General features: G+C 41.6%; 1 protein-coding gene and 1 pseudogene across 2 annotated transcripts in view; one reads left to right on the plus strand and one right to left on the minus strand.

Moving 5' to 3' along the window:
* The window catches only part of AAMDC (adipogenesis associated Mth938 domain containing), a 48,353-nt gene that overhangs the window by 23,015 nt on the left and 209 nt on the right, over positions 1-25,129 (minus strand). For both annotated transcript variants that reach the window (XM_010345605.3, XM_074400409.1), the window contains exon 2: positions 3,632-3,781. In XM_010345605.3, coding sequence (XP_010343907.2) covers positions 3,632-3,763 — 132 coding nt within the window. In that variant the 5' untranslated portion in view covers positions 3,764-3,781. The remainder of the gene's footprint in view (positions 1-3,631; positions 3,782-25,129) is intronic.
* Positions 18,192-18,951, plus strand: LOC141584804 (mitochondrial import receptor subunit TOM6 homolog pseudogene; annotated as a pseudogene).

The following is a 25,129-nucleotide window of genomic DNA, read 5'->3' on the forward strand; positions in this document are numbered from 1 at the left end:
ACCAGCCTGGCCAACATGGTAAAACCCTGTCTCTACTAAAAATACAAAAATTAGCCAGGCATGCTAGCATGCACCTGCAGTCCCAGCTACTTGGGAGGCTGAGGCAGGAGAATCGCTGGAACCTGGGAGGCAGAGGTTGCAGTGAGCCGAAATTGTGCAATGGCACTCCAGCTGTGGTAATGGAGCAAGAGTCTGTCTCAAAAACAAAAAAAAAAATTCTGTAGTTTAAAAGTATAATGGCAGAAATAAAAATGTCACTACAGGGGCTCAATAGCAGGTAAGATTCAGCAGAATTGGAAATAGGTCACTTGAGATTATTCAGTCTGAGGCAAAGGAAAGAAATGAAGACAAAGAATAGAGACTCAGAGATCTGTAGGACACCCTAATGCCTACCAATATATTCATAATGGGAGTCACAAGGAAAGGGAGATAGGAACAGAAAGAATACTTGAAGAAATAATAGCTCTAAAATTCCCATATTTGATTTTTAAAAACCCAACAATCTACATCTTCATGAAGCTCAATAAATTCCAAGTAGGACAAACTCAAAGATATCCATACCTAGACATCTCATAGTTAAACCACTATGATATGTTTTGAAAACAGTAAAAGAGAAGCAATCCATCAAGTCCAAGGAAGCTCTAATAATGCTCTTGGTTGATTTATCATTGGAAACTGTTGAAGCCAAAAAGTGGTGGGATGGCATATTGAAAGTGCTGAAAGAAAAAGACTGTTGATCAAGAAATTTATATCCAACAAACTATTCTTCAAAAATGAAGGATCTACTTCTATCATTACATCATGAGGAGTTCCACTGACCCACTCCTATGTGAAAATTATTAATAACAACAAAGAAAAACCCAAACCAAGAATTCACCAAAATAACAACAAAGCCTCTAAAGCCTCTGGAAACGGTCTTAAGAGCAAATAGCCAATAAATAAATGTGTATACAAGAAAATCTGGCTGGGCATGGTGGCTCATGCCTGTAATCTCAGCACTTTGGGAGGCCAAGGTGGGAGGATTTCTTGGAGTCAGGAGTTCAAGACCAGCATGGGCAATGTGGTGAGACCTAATCTCTATAAAAACTAAAAAAGTAAGCAAGGTATGGTTGCATGCCTGTGGTCCTTGCTACTCAGGAGGCTGAGGCAGGAAGACCCCTTTCACCCACGTGGTATAGACTGCAGTGAACCATGATGTCACCACTGCACTCCAGCCTGGATGACAGAGTGAGACTGTTTGTAAAAAAAAAAAAAAAAAAAAAAAAACTATAAAAAATATTTGCTGCACGTACTTAATGTGTGTCCCTTAAAAATGTATATATTGAAACACTAATCCCAATGTGATATTATTTAGAGGTGGGGCCTATAGGAAGTAACTGGATCCTAACGATGGAGCCCTCATGAATGAGATTAGTGCCCTTATAAGAAGCCCAGAAGTTACCTACCTCTCCACCATGTAAAGATACAATGAGAAGTTGGCTGGAAACTGGAAGAGGGCTGATATGGTTTGGCTGTGTCCCCACCCAAATCTCATCTTGAATTGTAACTCCAACAATTCCTGCATGTCATGGGAGGAACCCAGTGGGAGGTGATTGAATTATGGGGGTGGGTCTTTCCTGCACTGCTCTCATGATAGTGAATGAGCCTCATGAGATCTGATGGTTTGCTGGGCACGATAACTCATGCCTGTAATCCCAGCACTTTGGGAGGCTGAGGCAGGTAGATCACCTGAGGTCGGGAGTTCGAGACCAACCTGACCAACATGGAGAAACTCCATCTCTACCAAAAATACAAAAAGTAGTCAGGTGTGGTGGTGGGCACCTGTAACCCCAGTTACTCAGGAGGCTGAGGCAGGAGAATCACTTGAACCTGGGAGGTGGAGGTTGTAGTGAGCTGAGATTGTGCCATTGCACTCCAGCCTGGGCAATGAGTGAAACTCTGTCTCAAAAAAAAAAAAAAAAGAAAAAAGTGATCTGATGGTTTTAAAAATGGGAGTTTCTCATTTAAGATGTGACTTGCTCCTCCTTGCCTTCCACCATGATTGTGAGGCCTCTCCAGCGACATGGAACTGTAAGTACATTAAACCTCTTTTTCTCCCCAGTCTTGGGTATGCCTTTATCGGGAGTGTGAAAACAAACTAATACAAGGACCAGAACCTGACCATGGTGGCATCCTAATCTCACAGCTGCAGCCTCCAAAAGTGTCAGAAATAAATGTTTATTGTTTAAAGCACTCAGTCTATGATAATTTTTTTATAGCAGCCAGAACTCACTGAGACATTTGGTAAGACAGGTTAGAATCTGTGCATATGTACAGCAGTAGCATCAAGATAGATGCCTCCCTGCCCCATCCCCATTGTGAGGCAGAGACCTACTCTCCAAACTTCTGTAGCCAACAACACAAGACTCTTTCTCCCCTCAGTATCTAGCTAGAAGGCTTCCTTCCCAGGAGGAGCGGGACTTTAGTGCCTCTCATCCTGCCCCCATCTTTCTATTGTTGAGGCTACATCCCAGGTGAATGGGGTCAAAAGGTTGTTTTGCCCAACCTATGTTCATGGAAAGGAGGCTCTACCTTGGGCATGGCACACTGAGAATACTGGAGGAAATGCAGGGAAATGCAAATCAAAACCACGATGAGAACAACACTTCACACCTAATAGGATGGTTCTAATAAAAACAAAACAATGAAAAGAACAATGTGTTGAGGAGGAATGTGAAAAACTGGAACTGTCATATTGCTAGTGGAAATGTAAAACTGGTACAGGTGCTTTGGAAGACAGTCTGGCAGTTACTTCAAAAGGTTAAACGCTATATAACCCAGAAATCTACTCCTAGGAACACACCTAAGATATCTGAATGATGCCATTTATAGAAAACATCGAGAATAGGCCATATCTATAGCAACAGAAAGTAGATTAATTATTGCTAGGGGTTTGAGGTGGTGGTGACTGGACATTGAATGGTAGTGGTTATGGGGTTTCTTTTTGAGGTGATAAATATATTCTGGAACTAACAGTGGTAACTGTTGTACAAGTTTATGAATATAAGAAGTCCACTGAATTGCATACTTTAAAAGGGAGAATTCAATGGTATATGAATTATATCTCAAAAAGAGACAAGAGAAATAGTTACTTTTCACTTAGTCATTACACCTTAGGAGGTTGGAAATCACTTGGTCAGCTTCATGTAGTGTCAACCAAAGACTAATATCTTTTTATTTTATTTTATTTTATTTTATTTTTTGTGTGAGACGGAGTTTCGCTCTTGTTACCCAGGCTGGAGTGCAATGGCGCGATCTCGGCTCACCGCAACCTCCATTTCCTGGGTTCAAGCAATTCTCCTGCCTCCCAAGTAGCTGGGACTACAGGTGTGTGCCACCATGCCCAGCTAATTTTTGTATTTTTAGTAGAGACGGGGTTTCACCATGTTGACCAGAATGGTCTCGATCTCTTGACCTTGTGATCTGCCCACCTCGGCCTCCCAAAGTGCTGGGATTACAGGTGTGAGCCACGGCGCCCGGCCTTTTTTTTTTTTTTAAGACGGGGTTTCACCATGTTGGTCAGGCTGGTCTTGAACTTCCGACCTCAGGTGATCCGCCCGCCTTGGCCTCCAAACAAAGACTAATATCTTACCTCAGTTCCTGTTTCTCTCCAATCCCAAATCCGACTGCCCCCTGGCCATACTTTGCAATCCTTATAGGTTGTATTAGAGCCTTGTACTTTCATTTGCCCCCATGATAAGGAAGCAATTTCAGGGGAAGTCATAAGGAACTTCGCTGAAATCTGAAATTAAAAGAAAAATATACTAAATCAGTTATAAAGGAAGGCTGAAAGTTTCAAAATACAGTGCTAGTAAGCCCCGAATCTCCATGACTTAAGAAGCATTTTTTTGTTTATGTGGTTGTCACTTCTTCTTTGGAGGTCTAAAAAGTAACTATGATTCTTGAAATCCTGAATCATCCAGCCATTGAAACCAGATACTACAATTACTTCGGAGACTCCAGAGGGAATCCTCAGGATATTTTTGAGAGAAAAAATTAAGAGATGAAGATTTATTTCACCATGATGGAGTTAGGTTGACACATTCTCTCCCCAAGAAGAAACTATAAAGCTAGAAAAAACTGTCAAAAACAATAATTTGTCATTCTAGAAATAAAATTAAAGGCAGATACCACAATCAGAGAAATGTTTATTCATGAAGATCACTAAATTTCAGGTAAGATCAGCGAATTTTTTTGTTGTTCTTGCCTGGAAGGACTCCCATTCCACCACTCCAGTTCTGTCGTAAGTGAAGTTCAACCAGGTTGGGGAAGGACATGAAACTGAATAGCCTTGCCGCCATGGCCAAAGGAGGCTTACTTGATGTGGAGCTGTTATCAGTTTAAACAGGTGATCTCAGTGGCAAACAAACATGGATGGCAGGTGGCTTTGCTTGCATTATGTTGCCTTTTGTTTGGGGCAAGCAATGGATTGGCAAACTAGGTGGGATTTAACAGGAATTTCCCAGGGATGACATAGCCATAGGGGGCTTTATAAGCTCTCTGCATATCCCGATTAAAGCAGAGGCTGCAAGGATATGCATCAAACACTTGGAAGACAGAGCTAAGACACCCAAACATTCTAGGCTGATGGATCCTGAGCAAATGCTCAGTGGGTAAGCAAGTAGGTTCCAGAAGGCCTTGCAGAATGTAAAAGCCAGTGAAGACATACAACAGCTGGACTTTGAATGCACTCCCCAGTGCACCCAGTGATCCATCAACAGAAAGAGAAAATTTTACTGGCTCAAGGTGTTTTAGCCAAATGTTTAATTAATGTTTGGTTGAACACTAAGCTATGCAGGCACCAGGAGAAACTTAGGTAACCGAGTTTTATTTAAAAATAAAATCAAGGGAAAAACCCTAACAGAAAAGACTTCAGTAGCCACACATTGCATGGGAAAATTCATAGATTTACTTTAGTGCTATGGATGGTCTTGATCTCTTGACCTCATGATCTGCCTGCTTCAGCCTCCCAAAGTGCTGGGATTACAGGCATGAACCTCTGCATCTGGCTGAGGTAACTTCTTAAAAAAACCAAAGCAACTTTTAAAAAGTGATATTAAGGAGAGACCTAACAAATTGGTATGTTTTAAGGATTTCTTTATTAGTCTGATAGGGCTTCCATTACAAAATACCACAGACTGAGGTGTTTTAAACAATAGAAATGTATTTTCTCATAGTTCTGGAGGTTAGAAGTCCAAGATCAAGGTGCCAATAGGATTGGTTGGTTTACAGTGAGGCCTTTCTTTTTGACTTGCAAATGGATGCCATTTGCTGTGTTCTCACATGGCTTTTTCTGCTTGCATGAGCATATCTGGTATCTCTTTCTCTTCTTATAAATTCACCCAACCTATTAGATTAGGGCCTGACTTTCATGACCTCATTTAATTTCAACTACCTCCTTCAAGACCCTATCTCCCACTACAGTCTTATTTGGGGTTAGGGCTGCAATACATGAAGTTGGTAGGGAGGGCACAATTCAGTCCACAGCAATTTCTAAGTAGGAAATTAAAGAAATATGTTTGAGGAAATAGTATTTGAACTGGGTCTTAAAATTCAACTAGAAAAAATGGAGTATTTACTGGGAACCTACTAGGTACCAGATATTTTAGATCTGTTATCTCAACATCAAGATTGGAGAGTGGTTAAGAACCTTGTCCCAGATTAAATAGCTAATAAATGAGAAAATAAGAATTTGAATCCAAGTCTGTCTGACTCTACAACATGTATTCTTCAATTCGCTTTGCTATTCTCCTCCAACTTTATTATTCTTTTTTCTCTTTTTTGAGAAAGAGTCTCACTCTATTGTCCAGGCTGGAGTGCAGTGGCATGATCTTGGCTCACTGCAACTTCTGCCTCCCGGGTTCAAGAGATTTTTGTGCCTCAGCCTCTTGGTAGCTGGGATTACAGATAGATGCCACCACACCCGGCATTTTTGTATTTTGTGATTTTTGTATTTTTTGGTAGAGACAGGGTTTCACCATGTTGGCCAGGCTGGTCTCCAACTCCTGATCTCAAGCAATTGACCGGCGTCAGCCTCCCAAAATGCTAGAATTACAGGTGTGAGCCACTATGCCCAGCCCCAACTTTAGGTATTAAATAAGGAAATGCATAGGAAAACTGTAGAATTTAGTATTAGGAAAAAAACTTTCTGGGAGATAAAGTGTCACTGCTTTTTTGGGAGTAACAACAAGGAATATGAGTCTCATTTAGAAAATAAACCATAATGATTACATCAGTTAAACATACCCCAAAGCATAGTGGCTTAAATAAGACAAAGTTTAAAGTCCAGAGGTAGTCAATATAGGGCAGGTATAGTAGTTATCCCAAAGTCTAGGAATGAGGCTTCTTCCTGCTTTTAGCCTCACAGTTCTTGATGACAAGGCCTTCACTCTCATAGTTTCATACGTAGCTCTGGCTATTACGTCTGTGTTCCAAGCAGCAGAATAAAGAGATAAAGTGGGGAGGGGCAAAGGGCATATGCCTGGTGTCCTTAAAGAAATTTCCTGAAAGGTTTCAGAGAATACCTCTGTTTGCATGTTATTTGCCGGAATATAGTCAAATGGTCACACTAAATGGCAGAGAATGCTAGATCTATCTGTCCTAAGAGGCAATATGCCCAGCTAAAAAGCAGAGATTTCAAGAGGAGAATATGTATTAGGGAAGACTAGTCTCTGAAATATTTATCCTTATAAGTCAGATTTTTGTTTTTGCTTTTTATAAAAATATGGATACCCTTTGGACTACTCTGTTTTAGTTCATGAGATAAGACTCATTTTTTTTTTTTTGACTTCTGTATTCCACTCTCAGTATTAAAGACTGGATAATTATCAATATTATGTTTAAGGCCAGGTGCGGTGGCTCAAGCCTGTAATCCCAGCACTTTGGGAGGCCAAGGCGGGTGGATCATGAGGTCGAGAGATCGAGACCATCCTGGTCAACATGGTGAAACCCCGTCTCTACTAAAAACACAAAAAATTAGCTGGGCATGGTGGCACGTGCCTGTAATCCCAGCTACTCAGGAGGCTGAGGCAGGAGAATTGCCTGAACCCAGGAGGTGGAGGTCACGGTGAGCCAAGATTGTGCCATTGCACTCTAGCCTGCGTAACAAGAGCGAAACTCCGTCTCAAAAAAAAAAATATATTGTGTTTAAACTCCTTATTATATTTATTAGCATCTCCCTTCATTATCTCTCATTAGCATGGCCAACCTAACTTCTCCAAGTATTGGTTTTTAACAGTTTATCAACTGCTATCCTTTTATGATGTCTAAGAGCTTTCTTTCCTTCTTTCTTACTTTATTTTTGGGGAAATGTAGTCTCGCTCTGTCACCAGGCTGGAGTGCAGTGGTGCAATCTCAGCTCACTGCAACCTCTGCCTCCTGGGTTCAAGTGATTCTCCAGCCTCATCCTCCCGAATAGCTGGGACTATAGGTGCGTGCCACCACGCCCGGCTAATTTTTTGTATTTTAGTAGAGACGGTTTCACCATGTTGGCTAGGATGATTTTGATCTCCTGACCTCATGATCCACCCGCCTCGGCCTCCCAAAGTGTAGGAATTACAGGCGTAAGCCACTGCACCTGCCAAGCTTCATACTTTGAAATTTTTTTTTTTTTTTTTTTTTTGAGACGGAGTTTCACTCGTTACCCAGGCTGGAGTGCAATGGCACGATCTCGGCTCACCGCGACCTCCGCCTCCTGGGTTCAGGCAATTCTCCTGCCTCAGCCTCCGGAGTAGCTGGGATTACAGGCACACGCCACCATGCCCAGCTAATTTTTTGTATTTTTAGTAGAGACGGAGTTTCACCATGTTGACCAGGATGGTCTCGATCTCTTGACCTCGTGATCCACCCACCTCGGCCTCCCAAAGTGCTGGGATTACAGGCTTGAGCCACCGCACCCGGCCTATACTTTGAAATTAATGTTTAAAATCCATCTTTTATTTCACAGCCTGTGATTACTGTATGATAACGATAATAATAATATCAACAACTTTCAGAATAAATATGCAAGGTACACGTTATAATTTTTACTTTCAGATAAGGAAAGTAATACTCTAAGGCTAAATAATTTCAACAATGTTACAATTTCTGAGTGGTAAAGGTGAGATTTGAAACTAAAGCCATCAGATTTCAAGTTACATCTTTTCCATTATACCTTCTTGATAATAAAAACATTCTTCTGCAAGTACTTAATCAATTTTTTCCTAGGCATTTGAATTGCCCTTAAAATCCATTTTCTTGGCCAGGCACAGTGGCTCATGTCCGTAATCCCAGCACTTTGGGAGGCGAAGGTGGGTGGATCACCTGAGGTCAGGAGTTTGAGACCAGCCTGACCAACACGGTGAAAATCTGTCTTTACTAAACATACAAAAATTAGCCAGGCAAGGTGCGTGTACTTGTAATCCCAGCTACTCAGGAGGCTGAGGCAGAAGAATCGCTTTAACCTCGGAGGCTGAGGTAGCAGTGAGCCGAGATCATGCCACTTGGTCTTAAAAAAAAATCAAGCTGGGCGCGGTGGCTCAAGCCTGTAATCCCAGCACTTTGGGAGGCCGAGGCGGGTGGATCACAAGGTCGAGAGATCGAGACCAACCTGGTCAACATGGTGAAACCCCGTCTCTACTAAAAATACAAAACATTAGCTGGGCATGGTGGCGCGTGCCTGTAATCCCAGCTACTCAGGAGGCTGAGGCAGGAGAATTGCCTGAACCCAGGAGGCGGAGGTTGCGGTGAGCCGAGATCGCGCCATTGCACTCCAGCCTGGGTAACAAGAGCGAAACTCCGTTTCAAAAAAAAAAAAAAAAAAAAAAAAAAGAAAAAAAAAAAAGAGATCGAGACCATCCTGGTCAACATGGTGAAACCTCGCCTCTACTAAAAATACAAAAAATTAGCTGGGCATGGTGGCGCGTGCCTGTAATCCCAGCTACTCAGGAGGCTGAGGCAGGAGAATTGCCTGAACCCAGGAGGCGGAGGTCGCGGTGAGCCAAGATCGCGCCATTGCGCTCCAGCCTGGGTAACAAGAGCGAAACTCCGTCTCAAAAAAAAAAAGGTTAAGTTTGTTCACCAAAGATTTTCCATTATATATGTGCTTTTTATGGTGCTTTAAAAACTTATAATCTAGACCTAGGTCTTCAATTTATATATACTTCCAGTAGGCACAAACCAAGATTTATAAATACTAACTCATTATGAATAAAATGCAAATTACATATCAACAAAATAAAATTATGGACAGATTCACTTAATGATACCATCATTAAGTGAATCTGTCCATAATTTTATTTGTTGATATGTAATTTGCATTTTATTCATTGAGTTAGTATTTATAATCTTGGTTTGTGTATGGAGTATATATAAATCTGCATGACTAGGTCTAGGATTATAAGTTTTTAAAGCACCATAAAAAGCACATATATAATGGAAAACTCTTTTCTGTTGTTAACAACTTTACCTTTTTTTTTTTGAGATGGAGTTTCACTCTTGTTACCCAGGCTGGAGTGCAATGGCGCAATCTTGGCTCACTGCAACCTCCGCCTCCTGGGTTCAGGCAATTCTCCTGCCTCAGCCTCCTGAGTAGCTGGGATTACAGGCACGTGTCACCATGCCCAGCTAATTTTTTTGTATTTTTAGTAGAGACGGGGTTTCACCATGTTGACCAGAATGGTCTCGATCTCTTGACCTCATGATCCACCCGCCTCAGCCTCCCGAAGTGCTGGGATTATAGGCTTGAGCCACCATGCCCGGTCCGACAACTTTACTTAATATATGGTAGTAACTAGTTTCAAAAGCAGTTTTCTTCATCTACAGTTTGAATTTGCTTTCAGTTCCCTTTTCAACTTATTTCTATTCCAGAAACATCTTTAAGCTTCTAACATGTATAATTCTTTGTGCTACGAGCTGCCAGTATAATTAGGAAGGTAGAATTACTCAAAGATAAATGGAATCATTTCCTGGCTTCAAGAAAAAAGGTCAAAATCTAGAAGGAATGATAGATAAATATTAATATACAATTAACTGTAATACAAACTAGATTGTGATAAGTCCAGGGTGAGTAGGTAATTTAAATGTTAAGTATTGATAAAGAATCTAATAGGTACAAACAAAGTACAAGAGGAAATTAGTGGGAAGAGTGATTAACTCTGAGAAGACTTACAGAGCAGAAGTCCCCAACCCCTGGGTATAGGCCCAGTACCAGTCCGTGACCTGTTAGGAACTGGGCTGCACAGCAGGAGGTGAGCAGCAGGTGAGTGCATGAAACTTCATCTGTCTGTACAGCCATTCCCCATGGCTCACATTACTGCCTGAACTCTGCCTCCTGACATATCAGCAGCAGCATTAGATTACCATATCATAGGAGCGTGAACCCTATTGTGAACTGCACATATGAGGGATTTAGGTTGCATAGTCCCTTATGAGAATCTAATGCCTGATGATCTGTCACTATCTCCTATCACTCCCAGATGGAACTCTCTAGCTGCAGGAAAACAAATTCAGGGCTCCCACTGATTCTACATTATGGGGAGTTGTATAATTATTTCATTATATACTGCAATGTATAATAATAAAAATTAAACAGCCTGGCCAACATGGCAGAACCCCATCTATACTACAAATACAGACATTAGCCAGGCGTGGTGGCACATGCCTGCAGTCTCAGTTACTCGGGAGGGTCAGCCAGGATAATTGCTTGAACTCTGGAGGTCCAGGTTGCAGTGAGCCGAGGTCTGCCATTCCACTCCAGCGTGGGTGAAGGATGGAGACCCTGTCTAAAATATATATATATATATATATATATATGTGTGTGTGTGTGTGTGTGTGTGTGTAATAAAGTACACAATAAATGTAATGCACTTGAATAATCTTGAAACCATCCCTCCCGTGGTCTGTGGAAAAAGTGTCTTCCACAATATTGGTCCCTTGTGCCAAAAAGGTTAGGGACTGCTGTTACAGAGCACAAATAGACTGAATTCTTTAATAAGATCACTGTAACCCTGGCTATAAAAAAAATTTCAACAGGCAAATATGGGGAGAACTGAGGGGTTGGAGGACTTTTATTTTTCTTAAAACAGAGGTTACATGAGAAAATACTGGAACTACATTTGAAGAATATAAAACTTCCCCTATTTGTGAAGTTTCATTTTATAAACTCAAAGGATAACTTCATATATGAGAATTAACCCTGCCACCAATACATGATGTTGATGGTTACCTGTGTATTGACACTGCCAGACCTATAATTTGGTAAGTACAGTTTTTTATTGTCAAGTTTGATTAGAGTATAGTGAGTGATGTAGCTGGAAAGGTAAATTGAATTCAGATTATGGTGGATATCATACATATGTCAAGAGATTTGGACTTTTAGAGAAAATGCAGTCACAAGATGTTTGTCAACAGAACAGTGATACAATTTCATACAAGATTTAAAAAGATACCTGACCAGGCATTGTGGCTCACGCCTTTAATCCCAGCACTTTGAGAGTCCCAAGTGGGTGGATTACTTGAGGTCAGGAGTTCAAAACCAGCCTGGCCAACATGGTGAAACCTCATCTCTACTAAAGCAAAACAAAACAAAAATACAAAACTTAGCCAGGCGTGGTAGCACATATCTGTAATCCCAGCTACGTGGGAGGCTGAGGCAGGAGAATTACCTGAAACTGGGAGGTGGTGCAGTGAGCCGAGGTCACACCACTGCACTCCAGCCTGGGCAACAAAGTATAAGACCCTAACTCAGAAAAAAAAAAAAAAAAAAAAAAAAAAAAAAAAAGATACCTAAGATAGTGCAAAAGCTGGCTGCTTCTTTCATATTGCATGGAAGAAATTATATCCCATAGTAGATATGGCCTCAGGGAATAAAAACAAGAAGGTAAGAGTAGAACAGGATGTATTAAGAGTGATTCTCAGAACAATAGAATCATAATCACATCATGTACTTGCAGATACCTAGGCTCCAACAGAGATCTACTAAGAATTTCAAGGAGAAGCCAAAGAATCTGTATTTATCAGCTGATGGACATTAGGTTGTCTCCAATTTTCAATATTAGGAACAACACTTGTTATGAATACTTACTGTGCAAATTTTTGCATGGACATATGCTTATTTCTCTTGGGTATAGCTAGGAAAGGAACTGCTGGTTCAAATAACTCTGTTTATCATTTTGAGGAGCTATCAGACTGTTACATAGCAGATTCACAACTTTATAATTCCATTAACAGTGGATAAGAGTTCTGATTTCTCCATATCCTTGTCAATGCTAACATCAAGCCGTCATTGTGGGTGTGAAGTGATATTTTTTCCTTTCTTTCTTTTTTGTGAGACAAGGTCTTGCTTTGTTACCAGGCTAGAGTGCAGTGACATCATTACGGCTCACTGCAGCCTCGACCTCCCAGACTCAAGCAGTTCTCTCATCTCAGCTTCCCAAGTAACTGGGAACTACAGATGCATACCACCATAACTGGCTTTTTTTTTTTTTTTTTTTTTTTTTTTGGTATATTTTGTAGAGACAGGGTCTCGCCATGTTGCCCAGACTGGTCTCAAACTGCTAGACTCAAGCTTTCTCCCACCTCAGTTTCCCAAAGTGCTGAGATTACAGGCATGAGCCACTGTGGCCAGCCATAAAGTGCTATTTCATTGTGGTTTTCATTATTTCTCGATGATCAATGATGTTGAGTATCTTTTCTTTTTTTCTTTTTTTTTTTTTTTTGAGACCGAGTTTCGCTCGTTACCCAGGCTGGAGTGCAATGGCGCGATCTTGGCTCACCGCAACCTCCGCCTCCTGGGTTCAGGCAATTCTCCTGCCTCAGCCTCCCGAGAAGCTGGGATTACAGGCACGCGCCACCATGCCCAGCTAGTTTTTTGTATTTTTAGTAGAGATAGGGTTTCACCATGTTGACCAGGATGGTCTCGATCTCTTCACCTCGTGATCCACCCGCCTCGGCCTCCCAAAGTGCTGGGATTACAGGCGTGAGATATTGAGTATCTTTTCATTTGCTTGTTGGCTATTTGTATATTTTCTTTGATGAAAGGTCAATTATTTGTCTTTTTTATTATTGACATGTGTTTTTAACATATTCTAGATTAATCTCTTACTGGATATATTTTTTCCTATTTTGTAGGCTGTCTTTTGACTTTCTTTTCTTTTATTCTTTTAGATATAGGATCTTGTTGTGTTGCCCAGGCTAGAGTGCAATGGCACATCAGCATACCACAGCCTCAAAATCCTGAGTTTAAGTGATTTTTCCCACTTTAGTCTCCTGAGCAGCTAGAACTACAGCTATGCAGCACCATGTCTGCCTAAGTTACAAAAAATTTTTTGTAGAGATGGGTTCTCACTATGTTTCCCAGGATGATCTCAAATTCCTGGCCTCAAGTGATTTTCCTGCCTTGATCTCCGAAAGTGTTGGGATTATAGGCAGGAACTGTGCCCAGACTTGATTTTCTTTCTTTCTTTGTTTTTGAGATGGAGTCTCACTCTGTTGCCCAGGCTGGAGTGCAGTGGTGCAATCTCCGCTCTCTGCAACCTCCACCTCCCAGGTTCAAGCAGTTCTCTGCCTCAGCCTCCCAAGCAGCTGGATTACAGGTGACTGCGACCACACCTGGCTAATTTTTCTATTTTTAGTAGAGATGGGGTTTCACCATGTTGGCCAGGCTGTTCTTGAACTCCTGACCTCATGATCCACTGTCTCAAACTCCCAATATCCTGGAATTACAGGTGTGAGCCACTGCACCCAGCCGATTTTCTTTCTTAAGCCCCACATTTGGACTGATGGTCTTGACTTTTTGATATATTTTTTTAAAGCACACAAGTTTTAAATTTTAATGAGGTCTATTAATTTACTTTTCCTTTTGTTGCTTGTGGATTTGCTGTTATTTCTAAGAATCCATTGCCATATCTAAGGTCTTAAAGATTTATCCTTGTTCTCTTCTATGAGTTTTATAGTTTCAGGCCTTACAAATGTAGTTGTCCAAAACATTTTAAATTATTTATATGGAATGAATTAGGAGTTCAACTTCATTCTTTTCTACTTGGATCTCTAGTTTTCCCAGCATCGTTTGCTGCAAAGACTAGTCTTTCCCTATTATATGGTCTTGGTATCTTTATTTTAAATCAATTTACTCTAGATGTATATGTTTATATCTGAATCTTCATTCTATTCCATTGACCTACATGGTTATTTGTTATAAAATAACATAGATCGGGCTGGGCATGGTGGCTCATGCCTGTAATCCCAGCACTTTGAGAGGCCATGGCGGGCGGATTTTGAGGTCAGGAGATCAAGACCATATTGGCCAACCTGGTAAAACCCCATCTCTACTAAAAATACAAAAATTAGCTGGGCATGATGGCGTGTGCCTATAATCCCAGCTACTCAGGAGACTGAGGCAACAGAATTGCTTGAACCAGGGTGTTGGAGGGGCCAAGATTGCACCACTGGACGTCAGCCTGCTGACAAAGTGAGACTCTGTCTCAAAAAAAAAAAAAAAAAAAAAAAAAAAGAAATAACATGGACTGGTAACTTAAACAACAAAAATTTATTTTTCATAGTTCTGGAACTGACATATCTAAGATAAGGTGCTGGCCTGACTGGTGTCTGGAGGGCTTCCTCCTTAAGTTGGAGATGACTGCCATCTCTCTGTGTCTTCACATGGCCTCTCCTTGGCATATGCATGTGAAGAGAAAGAGCATTCTCTCAATTCCTGTTCTTATAAAATTACCAATTTTATCACATTAGGACCCCACCCTCATGACACTGTTGAACTTTAGTTAACTCTTTCCTATAGGCACTATCTCTAAATATAGTACCATTGGGGGTTAGGGCTTCAACATATAAATCTAGGGGAGAAACAAGTCTGTCATATGCCATTACTACACGAAATCATGATTACTGTAGGTGTGTAGGAACTTTGGAAACCAAGAAGTTTGAGTCCTTCAACTTTGTTCATTGTTTGAAAAACTGTTTTCGATATTCTGGGTTCTCTGAATTTTCATATTAGTATTAGGATCAACTTATCAATTTCTGCAAAGAAGCCAGCTAGAATTTTGATGGAGAGTGAATCTGTTGTATCTGTACATAAAGAGTATTGTCATCTTATCAAGTCTTCCAATCCATGAATATGGGTTTTCTTCCCATGTACGTCTTTTTAAATTTCCTTTAACAATGTTTTATACTTTTCATTCTTGTATTTCTTTTTAAGAAATCTCTAAGATCCACCCACCTTGCCTCCAAAAGTGCTGGGATTATAGGCATGAGACACCATGTCTGTTCTGATTTCATTTTTGGATTGTTCATTGCTAATATAATAGGATAAGATGTAATGTTTGAGTATTTATCTTGTATCCTGCAAACTTGCTTAACCTGTCTATTTGTTCTAATAGCTTTTTTGGTGGATTCTTTAGGATTTCCTATTTCTAAAATCAGTAATTTAGGATACAGCTTGTTTTACTTTTCCATGCCAATCTGGATGCTTTTATTTACTTATTTTGGACACATTGCACTGGCTAGAAGCTCCAGTGTAATATTAAATTGAAGTGGATATTCTAACTGCTTTCCTAGAAATAAATAAATAGATTGAAGTGGATATAGCAGACATCCTTGTCTTGTTCCTGATCTTAGGAGGAAGGAATCAGTTTTTGGCATCCCATATATTAGACATGGGTTTTTCATAATGTTCTTAATCAGGCTGAAAAAGTTTCCTTCTCTTCCTAGTTTATTAAATATTTTTAACGTGAAAAAATACTGAATTTTATCACATGGGTTTTATGCATCTATTGAGATGACTGTTGTTTTTGTCTTTTATTCTGCTAATATATTACAATATATTAACAGAACAAATTGATTTTTAGATTTTAAGCCAATATTGCATACTTGGGATGAATCTCATTTGTTTATGGTATATAATCCCTTTTTTTTTTTTTTTTTTTTTTTTGAGACGGAGTTTCGCTCTTGTTGCCCAGGCTGGAGTACAATGGCGTGATCTCGGCTCACCGCAACCTCCGCCTCCTGGGTTCAGGCAATTCTCCTGCCTCAGTCTCCTGAGTAGCTGGGATTACAGGCACGCACCACCATGCCCAGCTAATTTTTTGTATTTTTAGTAGAGATGGGGTTTCACCATGTTGACCAGGATGGTCTCGATCTCTCGACCTCGTGATCCACCCGCCTTGGCCTCCCAAAGTGCTGGGATTACAGGCTTGAGCCACCGCGCCCGGCCTATAATCCCTTTTCATATGTTGCTGCAACTGGTTTGCTAGTATTTCATTGAGGATTGCTGTTTGCTAGATTCACATGAGGTACTGGGCTTTCCTATCTTGCTACTAGGGAAAATCTATCCTCACAGAATGAGTTGGGAAGTGTTTCCTCTCTTCTAGTTTTTGGTATAAATTTGTGAAGGATTGCTATTAATTCTTCCTTCAACTTTTGGTAGAACTGACCATGAAGCCATCTGAGCTTTTTTTCTTTTTTGAGGGGGGTGGGGCCAGGGGCAACTTTCAAACTCTTTTTTTTTTTTTTTTTGAGACGGAGTTTCACTTTTGTTACCCAGGGTGGAGTGCGATGGCGCGATCTCGGCTCACCGAAACCTCCGCCTCCTGGATTCAGGCAATTATTCTGCCTCAACCTCTTGAGTAGCTGGGATTACAGGCACATGCCACCATGCCCAGATAATGTTTTGTATTTTTAGTAGAGACAGGGTTTCACCATGTTGACCGGGATGGTCTCGATCTCTTGACCTTGTGATCCACCCGCCTTGGCCTCCCAAAGTGCTGGGATTACAAGCTTGAGCCACCATGCCTGGCCAACTTTCAAATTCTTAATTCGATTTTTTTTTTTTTTTTTGGAGACAGAGTCTTGCTTTGTCACCAGGCACCAGGTTAGAGTGCAGTGGCGCGATCTCGACTCACTGGAACCTCTACCTCCCAGATTCAATCAGTTCTCCTGCCTCAGCCTCTCCAGTAGCTGGGACTATAGCCACACGCCACCATGCCCGCTAATTTTTTTGTATTTTTGGTAGAGATGGGGTTTCACTATGTTGGCCAGGATGGTCTCAATCTCTTGACCTTGTGATCCGCCTGCCTCGGCCTCCCAAAGTGCTGGGATTACAGGCTTGAGCCACTGCGCCCGGCCGATTTTCTTTTTTTTTGAGAGGGAGTTTCACTCTGTTGCCCAGGCTGGAGTGCAGTGGCCCCATCTTGGCTCACTGCAACCTCTGCCTCCCGGGTTCAAGCGATTCTCCTGCCTCAGCCTCCTGAGTAGCTGGGACTACAGGTGGGTGCCACCACACCCGGCTAATTTTTGTATTTTTAGTCAAGACAAGGTTTCACTATGTTGGCTAGACTGATCTTGAACTTCTGACCTCAGGTGATCTGCCCACGTTAGTCTCCCAAAGCACTGGGGTTACAGGCATGAGCCACTGTGCCCGGCCTCCAATTCATTATTTTTACTTATTATGGGTTCATTAAAATTTTCTAGTTGTTCTTGAGTATCCATAGTTTGTGTTATTCTAGAAATGTGTTCGTTTCATTGAAATTATCTAATTTGCAGGCACAGTTACTTGTATTTCCTCGTAATCTTTTAAATTACTATTGCTACTGATGACTCCTCTTTTGTGATGTACTGTGATATTTTCTGTTCTATTTTTATTCTTTTTTGTTTTTAATATAATTCTGGTCTTGAACTAATAAATTAAAAATTGCTAATGCGTCATAATCTACTGTTTGAAAAATAATTGCCATAGGATGGGGGTATGTTCAAGACATTCACTAATAAGAAACAGCATGAGCGTCAACTGCATCAAAATGGAAGTGGAGGGCTAGAATAGGGTCTGGTGTGTCTGTTTCAAAAGTTCAGTTGCTGGGTGTTGTTGGAGACAGACTGGGTAGCCAGTGTAGCAGGGGTGGACTTAAGAGGCTCAGGGTAGTGACTATGCTGCAACTGGCATGCAAATACAATATCTTAACAGTTTAACAATCAGTACAGTCTTTCTGGTCTGTACAAATGAGTATCAGGCCTTGCTATACAGGATGTCAGATTGCCTAAGATTCTCTCTGTTATGAATTATTTAGTAATAAAAATTTTAAATGTAGACACATAGCTACAAGATATAAAACATTATAATACAGGCTATCCCCCATTTTTTTTTTTTTTTTTTTTTTAGATGATGTCTTGGTCTGCTACTCACACCGGAGTGCAATGGTGTGATCTTGGCTCACTGCCACCTCTGCCTCCTGGGTTAAAGGGATTCAAGTGAGTAGCTGGGACTATAGGTATGCACTACCATGCCCACCTAATTTTTGTGTTTTTACTAGAGATGGAGTTTCACCATGTTGACCACGCTGGTCTTGAACTCCCACCTTGGCCTCTCAGAGTGCTGGGATTACAAGCGTAAGTCACTGCACTTGGCTTCCTTATCATTTTTCTTTTCTATAAAAATCTTTATTCCATCAGGGAAACCAATTTCAGTCAGGCTTGTCAGAGAACAGTCTCATGCACAAGTCTCAAAAAAAGAAGGGAGTGGCTTCTTACTATGGGTTCCAGCGGGGTCCCGGTGAGCACTGCGGCTATTGAAACTCCCATAGTACCGGACAGCATAGGAGACTGGCTTTGGGGCATCTACCGCTTTGCCACTGATAGGAATGACTTGGAGGAACTTGGTTCTCAATTTGGGACTCTTTGCTGTGGGGGTTTGGCTGCCCAGGAACTTAAGTGACACTGACCTCATGGCACCTCAGCCAGGGGTGTAGCCAAGTAGACAAATGGAATCCTATGCTGAACCTGAACCTTCCCCAAACAGCCTACAATCTGTGACCACCGCAGGATGTGCCCTGATGGTAGCTGAAGTTTGATTCAGAGAAGCACTTTCCTTTTCCCTTTCCCTGCCTAGTTTCCTTTTGTTCCTTGAGTCCATACAGAATTCTATTTCCTGGTCAGCAGATAGGCTTAAGCTAAAGTATTGTCTGTATTCTGTAAAGTTCTATACGTAGTTCCTAAGCTTCTGCAGGGGGCAATCTTTGCTCATCCTGAGAAATAACAATACTGTTTCAACAAACATTTGACATAAATATTGTGCGCGCGCCTGTGCGCGCGCACACACACGCGCACACACACACACACACACACACACAAAGATGGGTAGTAAGACACATCTAAAAGTGCTTTCATCAATAAATAGAATTCTGTTGTAACACTGAATTCTGTTATCAAGACAACCAGAAAGTGGTTGGTTTACATCTTGTTTATATTAGGGCTTCCTTTTATTTTCATACATTTTCTTATTAAACTATCTTCAAGAGTAGAGATTTCTGTTTCTGTTGACACTTACCTAATTGCTTTTTCACTACATGTGTCATATGTCCATATACCTTCAGATGTTTTAGATTTTTAAAAGTGAGTTTTGGGGCCGGGTGTGGTGGCTCAGGCCTGTAATCCCAGGACTTTGGGAGGCTGAGGCGGGTGGATCACGAGGTCAAGAGATCGAGACCATCCTGGTCAACATGGTGAAACCCTGTCTCTACTAAAAATACTAAAAATTAGCTGGGCATGGTGGCGCACGCCTGTAATCCCAGCTACCCAGGAGGCTGAGGCAGGAGAATTGCCTGAACCCAGGAGGCGGAGGTTGCAGTGAGCTGAGATCGCGCCATTGCACTCCAGCCTGGGTAACAAGAGCGAAACTCCGTCTCAAAAAAAAAAAAAAAAAAAAAAGTGACTTTTAAATAAACCTAATTTGCTCATCCTTGATTAGGAATTCCCCAAAATGGCCCCTCAAATGGAATTCAGTTTGCCTCAATATGCATTTACTAAGCTTATAATATTCCCTAAAAAAAAAAAAAAAAAAAAAAAAAAAGACAAAACAAAAAACTGTGTAACAAATGCAAAGATAACATATGAAAGAGACAGAAATGCGTATAAATTTTGATAAAAGGCAAACTGATACCAATGCTAATTGGGATTATACAGGAATAAACCATTAACTTTTAAAATTGAAGCATAATTGCATTGCATTTAGTGGAATGCAGTGTTTACTGTGCAATGAATTTTGAGAAATAAACTTGCCAATCAATATATAGAAACTATCTACAAACTCCCCTTGTGCCCCTTTCTAGTCAATCTTCTCCCAAGCTCAAAGGAAACAACTACTTTGATTTCTATTCCCACAGATTAGTTTTGACCTTCATACTGAATTGTACAGTACCTAACTCTTTTGTGTCTGCCTTCTTTCAATCAACATGTTTTTTTTTGGGGGGGGGGGGTTGGAGTTTCGCTCTTGTTACCCAGGCTGCAGTGCCATGGCGTGATCTCGGCTCACCGCAACCTCCACCTCCTGGGTTCAGGCAATTCTCCTGCCTCAGCCTCCTGAGTAGCTGGGATTACAGGCACACGCCACCATGCCCAGCTAATTTTTAGTATTTTTAGTAGAGACGGGGTTTCACCATGTTGACCAGGATGGTCTCGATCTCTTGACCCGGTGATCCACCCGCCTTGGTCTCCCAAAGTGCTGGGATTACAGGCATGAGCCACCGTGCCCAGCCTCAATCAACATGTTTTTAAGATTCACCCAGGCTGTGTGCAGTGGCTCACGCCTATAATTCCTGCACTTTGGGAGGCCAAGGCAGGCAGATCGTGAGGTCGGGAGTTTGAGAACAGCCTGAAAAACATGGTGAAGCTCTGTCTCTATTAAAAATACAACAAATTAGCCGGGTGTGGTGGTGCGTGCCTGTAGTCCCAGCTACTCAGGAGGCTGAGGCAAGAGAATCACTTGAACCTGGGAGGCGGAGGTTGCAGGGAGCCGAGATCACACCACTGCACTCCAGCCTGGGCAATGGAGCGAGACTCCACCTAAAAAAAAAGAAAAAAAATTCACCCAGGCTGTAGTGTGTATCAACAGTATGTATCACTCTGAGTAGAATATCACAACTTACATTTTTCTGTTGATGAATATTTGGGTTGTTTTTGACATTTTTAATAAACTAGTCATTAATTCTAATTGAGCAAAATATTTTCTCCTAATAGGATGTGATATTTGAAATATCTTAAGAAATTTCTTATTCATAAACAAAACTGAACCAAGTGTAACTTAATGCTTGTTCAAAGGCCTCTTCATGGCAGTAGCAGTAAATCAAATACAGGTTTTAAAAATAGTTACTCTTTTTTGCACCTTTAATTCCAGTCTGATATATACAACTCACTTACATAATTACACAAATTGTGATTTCTCTTAGCTCAGGAAGGCAAGAAGTGATGACAGCATTATGGGTGTGTGTCGTTTATTTTCAAGCAGAGACTTGAGTAAAGGAAGGCATGACCTAAACCTTGCTTTGTAGTAAAATGCTTCTTATCTTTGGGTGGATATAACTTTCTGATGCTAAAGGATTCTGTTTCCATGCCAATCTAGGTGAGAAAAGGCAGAAACTAACCTTATTTATCAGTCTCTGACAAAAGAAACAACAGTGACAAAAGAAAACTATAGTAATGGTTTTCTTTTTTAGAATGTTATTTCACAACCTCACTGGAATGTGGGAAGTGAAGTATCCAAAAGCTTGAAGCAAAAATAAAAAGTACAGGCAAGGTTCACATAATAATTAAATCTTCATTGTAGGTCTGAAGGTGCTTTCTATATAAATTTCTTCACAAAGATAACGATTTTAAAGTATCCTGTACCTGGCTTTTATTTAAGGTCAATTAAGCAACCAGTATATGAAAGTCTTTGTACCTTTCCACAAAACTGTTGTTAAAACTGTATTCTGGGTGAGATTATTATTATAATTTTTTGAGACGGAGACTCATTCTGTTGCCAGGCTGGAGTGCAGTGGCGCAATCTCGGCTCATAGCAACCTCTGCCTCCTGAGTTCAAGCGTTTCTACTGCCTCAGCCACCTGAGGAGCTGGGACTACAGGCGCCTGCCACCACACCTGGCTAATTTTTTTTTTTTTTTTTGAGACGCAGTTTCACTCTTGTTACCCAGGCTGGAGTGCAATGGCGCTATCTCGGCTCACCGCAACCTCCGCCTCCTGGGTTCAGGCAATTCTCCTGCCTCAGCCTCCTGAGTAGCTGGGATTACAGGAACGTGCCACCATGCCCAGCTAATTTTTTTGTATTTTTAGTAGACACGGGGTTTCACCTAGTTGACCAGGATGGTCTCGATCTCTTGAACTTGTGATCTACCTGCCTCGGCCTCCCAAAGTGCTGGGAGTACAGGCGTGAGCCAACATGCCCAGCTGGATTATTATTACTTTTTTCTTGAGACTGGGACTACAGATGAGGTTTCACTACCTTGACAAGGCTGGTTTCGAACTCCTTGGCTCAAGGGATCCTCCTGCTCAACCTCCCAGAGTGCTGGGATTACAGGTGTGAGCCACCCCATGTCACCCAGATTATTTTTAAACTGGGGTCTTCAGGTCCCCAGGGTTAAGAGATCTATACTTGACAGTTTGGTAGTCCTATAAAAATGTTTTGGCTTAGTTTTGTGTTTCATTTAAGTAATTGCTTAAAAACAATATTTTTCCACTCATTAAATTAAAACTTCTTTGGCGGTGATAATTCATAACCATATTTTCCTGAAGTAAGATTTTGGTTTCTTAAAAGCTTTTTTATTGTGGTAAAATATATGTAACATAAAACATGCCATTTTAACCATTTTTTTTTTTTGAGACGGAGTTTCGCTCTTGTTACCCAGGCTGGAGTGCAATGGCGCGATCTCGGCTCACCGCAACCTCCGCCTCCTGGGTTCAAGCAATTCTCCTGCCTCAGCCTCCTGAGTAGCTGGGATTACAGGCAAGCGCCACCATGCCCAGCTAATTTTTTGTATTTTTAGTAGAGACGGGGTTTCACCATGTTGACCAGGATGGTCTCGATCTCTTGACCTCGTGATCCACCCGCCTCGGCCTCCCAAAGTGCTGGGATTACAGGCTTGAGCCACCGCGCCCGGCCCATTTTAACCATTTTTAAGTGTATACTTCAGCGGCATTAAGTACACTTACATTGCTCTTTAGATTTTAATTTCTTACAGTGGAATTTTCAAAAGTACCGTCAAGTTTCAAAGGAATTTTCCTTTTAAAAAGGGTTTGTATACTACTCAAGGCTATGAACCACTATTTAAGGTAATAAATTCCTCTTACAATATAGAATTTTTCTCTTGATAAATTGAGTATTCTTTCTTTAGATAATAGGAATGATATACACCCTTACGGTTTTTCCCCTTTTTAAAACCTGTAAATGCAGAACAAAATTCAGTGTTTAACTGTGTAACCATTTTCCCTGTTCCTCACATAATTATTTGCCCATCTATTTCTTATTGTTCTTTAATTATAGATTTCTCTTTTTTACATGGTTTGTGTTGTGTCTTGCTTCAATTTTTTTTTTTTTTTTTTTTTTTTTTTTGAGACGGAGTTTCGCTCTTGTTACCCAGGCTGGAGTGCAAAGGCGCGATCTCGGCTCACCGCAACCTCCGCCTCCTGGGTTCAGGCAATTCTCCTGCCGCAGCCTCCTCAGTAGCTGGGATTACAGTCACACGTCACCATGCCCAACTAATTTTTTGTATTTTTAGTAGAGATGGGGTTTCACCATGTTGACCAGGATGGTCTCGATCTCTCGAGCTCGTGATCCACCCGCCTCGGCCTCCGAAAGTGCTGGGATTACAAACCTGAGCCACCGCGCCCAGCCTTTTTTTTTTTTTTTTTTTTTTTTTTTTGAGATTGAGTCTTGCTCTGTGGCCCAGGCTGGAGTGCAGTGGCGCGACCTTGGCTAACAGCAACCTTCGCCTTCCAGGTTCAAGTGATTCTCCTGCCTCAGCCTCCAGAGCATGGCGGGCTAATTTTTGATTTTTACTAGAGACAGGTTTCACCATGTTGCCAGGCTGATCTTAAATTCCTGAGCTCAGGTGATCCGCCCACCTCGGCCTCCCGAAGTTCTGGGATTACAGGCATGAGCCACCGCGCCTGGCCAAATTCTTTTTAGGAGTTAGGTACTATGTAAGTTTTAAATGCACTCAGAAAATTCTCATAATAAATTGTAGACTAAATAAATATAGCAGAATTTAGTCTAAATTATAGGAACTCCTTTTTTGATAACTAATATTTTTAAAGTACTTGCTATGTGCTAACGCACTGTGCTAATAACTTTACTGTGATTTATCTAGTAATACCCTATGACGTAGGTACTAGTATCACCCCACTTTAAGGAGTTCAAAGAAATGATGAAATTTTCACAATGTCATGAAGTGGTCCTGCTAAGACTTAAGTCTGGCCAAATCCAAAGCTCAGGCTTCTTTTTTTTTTTTTTTTTTTTTTTTTTTTTTGAGACGGAGTTTCGCTCTTGTTACCCAGGCTGGAGTGCAATGGCACGATCTCGGCTCACCGCAACCTCCGCCTCCTGGGTTCAGGCAATTCTCCTGCCTCAGCCTCCTGAGTAGCTTGGATTACAGGCACACGCCACCATGCCCAGCTACTTTTTTGTATTTTTGTAGAGACGGGGTTTCACCATGTTGACCAGAATGGTCTCGATCTCTCGACCTCGTGATCCACCCGCCTCAGCCTCCCAAAGTGCTGGGATTACAGGCTTGAGCCACCGCGCCCGGCCTCCCAAAGCTCAGGCTTCTAACCACAATGTGTACTGCTTCTCACGCTGCACATTCTATTTTACATTATTGGTAGTTTCTCTCCGAGGTTCTCTGTGGGAATGTTCACTGACCTGCCCCTGCCCCGCCCCGAAGTGGAACCCCGTCTTCTAACAAACTTTTTGCTGTTCCACCGTCTCCTGTCATGTTCGGCCCCTTAGTGGAGTCCCAGCCCACACTCCGACTCTGGTCCCTGAACAGAGCCATTGCCCCTCACACCCTGGTCCCCTGGCAGAGCCTAGTCTCCTCAGACCCGCTTCTCCCAGCAGGGCCCCAACTCCTCACTCCAACGACTCCCCCAGCGTTCCGTTACCTCAGACTCTGCTTTTCCAGCAAAGCTGCGTTTCCTGTTCCCCGGCAGAGAGCAATACCCACCTGGCAAACTTCCGCAGAGACGTCTTTCTTACAAAGGTCCCAGCCCAACCCCTAATTAAGGGCACCTCTCTACCCTTCCCCTTCCCAACCTTCTCCCACAACTGTGCTTTCCCCCGCCCT

Source organism: Saimiri boliviensis, chromosome 6 (genome assembly GCF_048565385.1).
Source record: "Saimiri boliviensis isolate mSaiBol1 chromosome 6, mSaiBol1.pri, whole genome shotgun sequence".
NCBI classification, from domain to species: Eukaryota; Metazoa; Chordata; class Mammalia; order Primates; family Cebidae; genus Saimiri; species Saimiri boliviensis.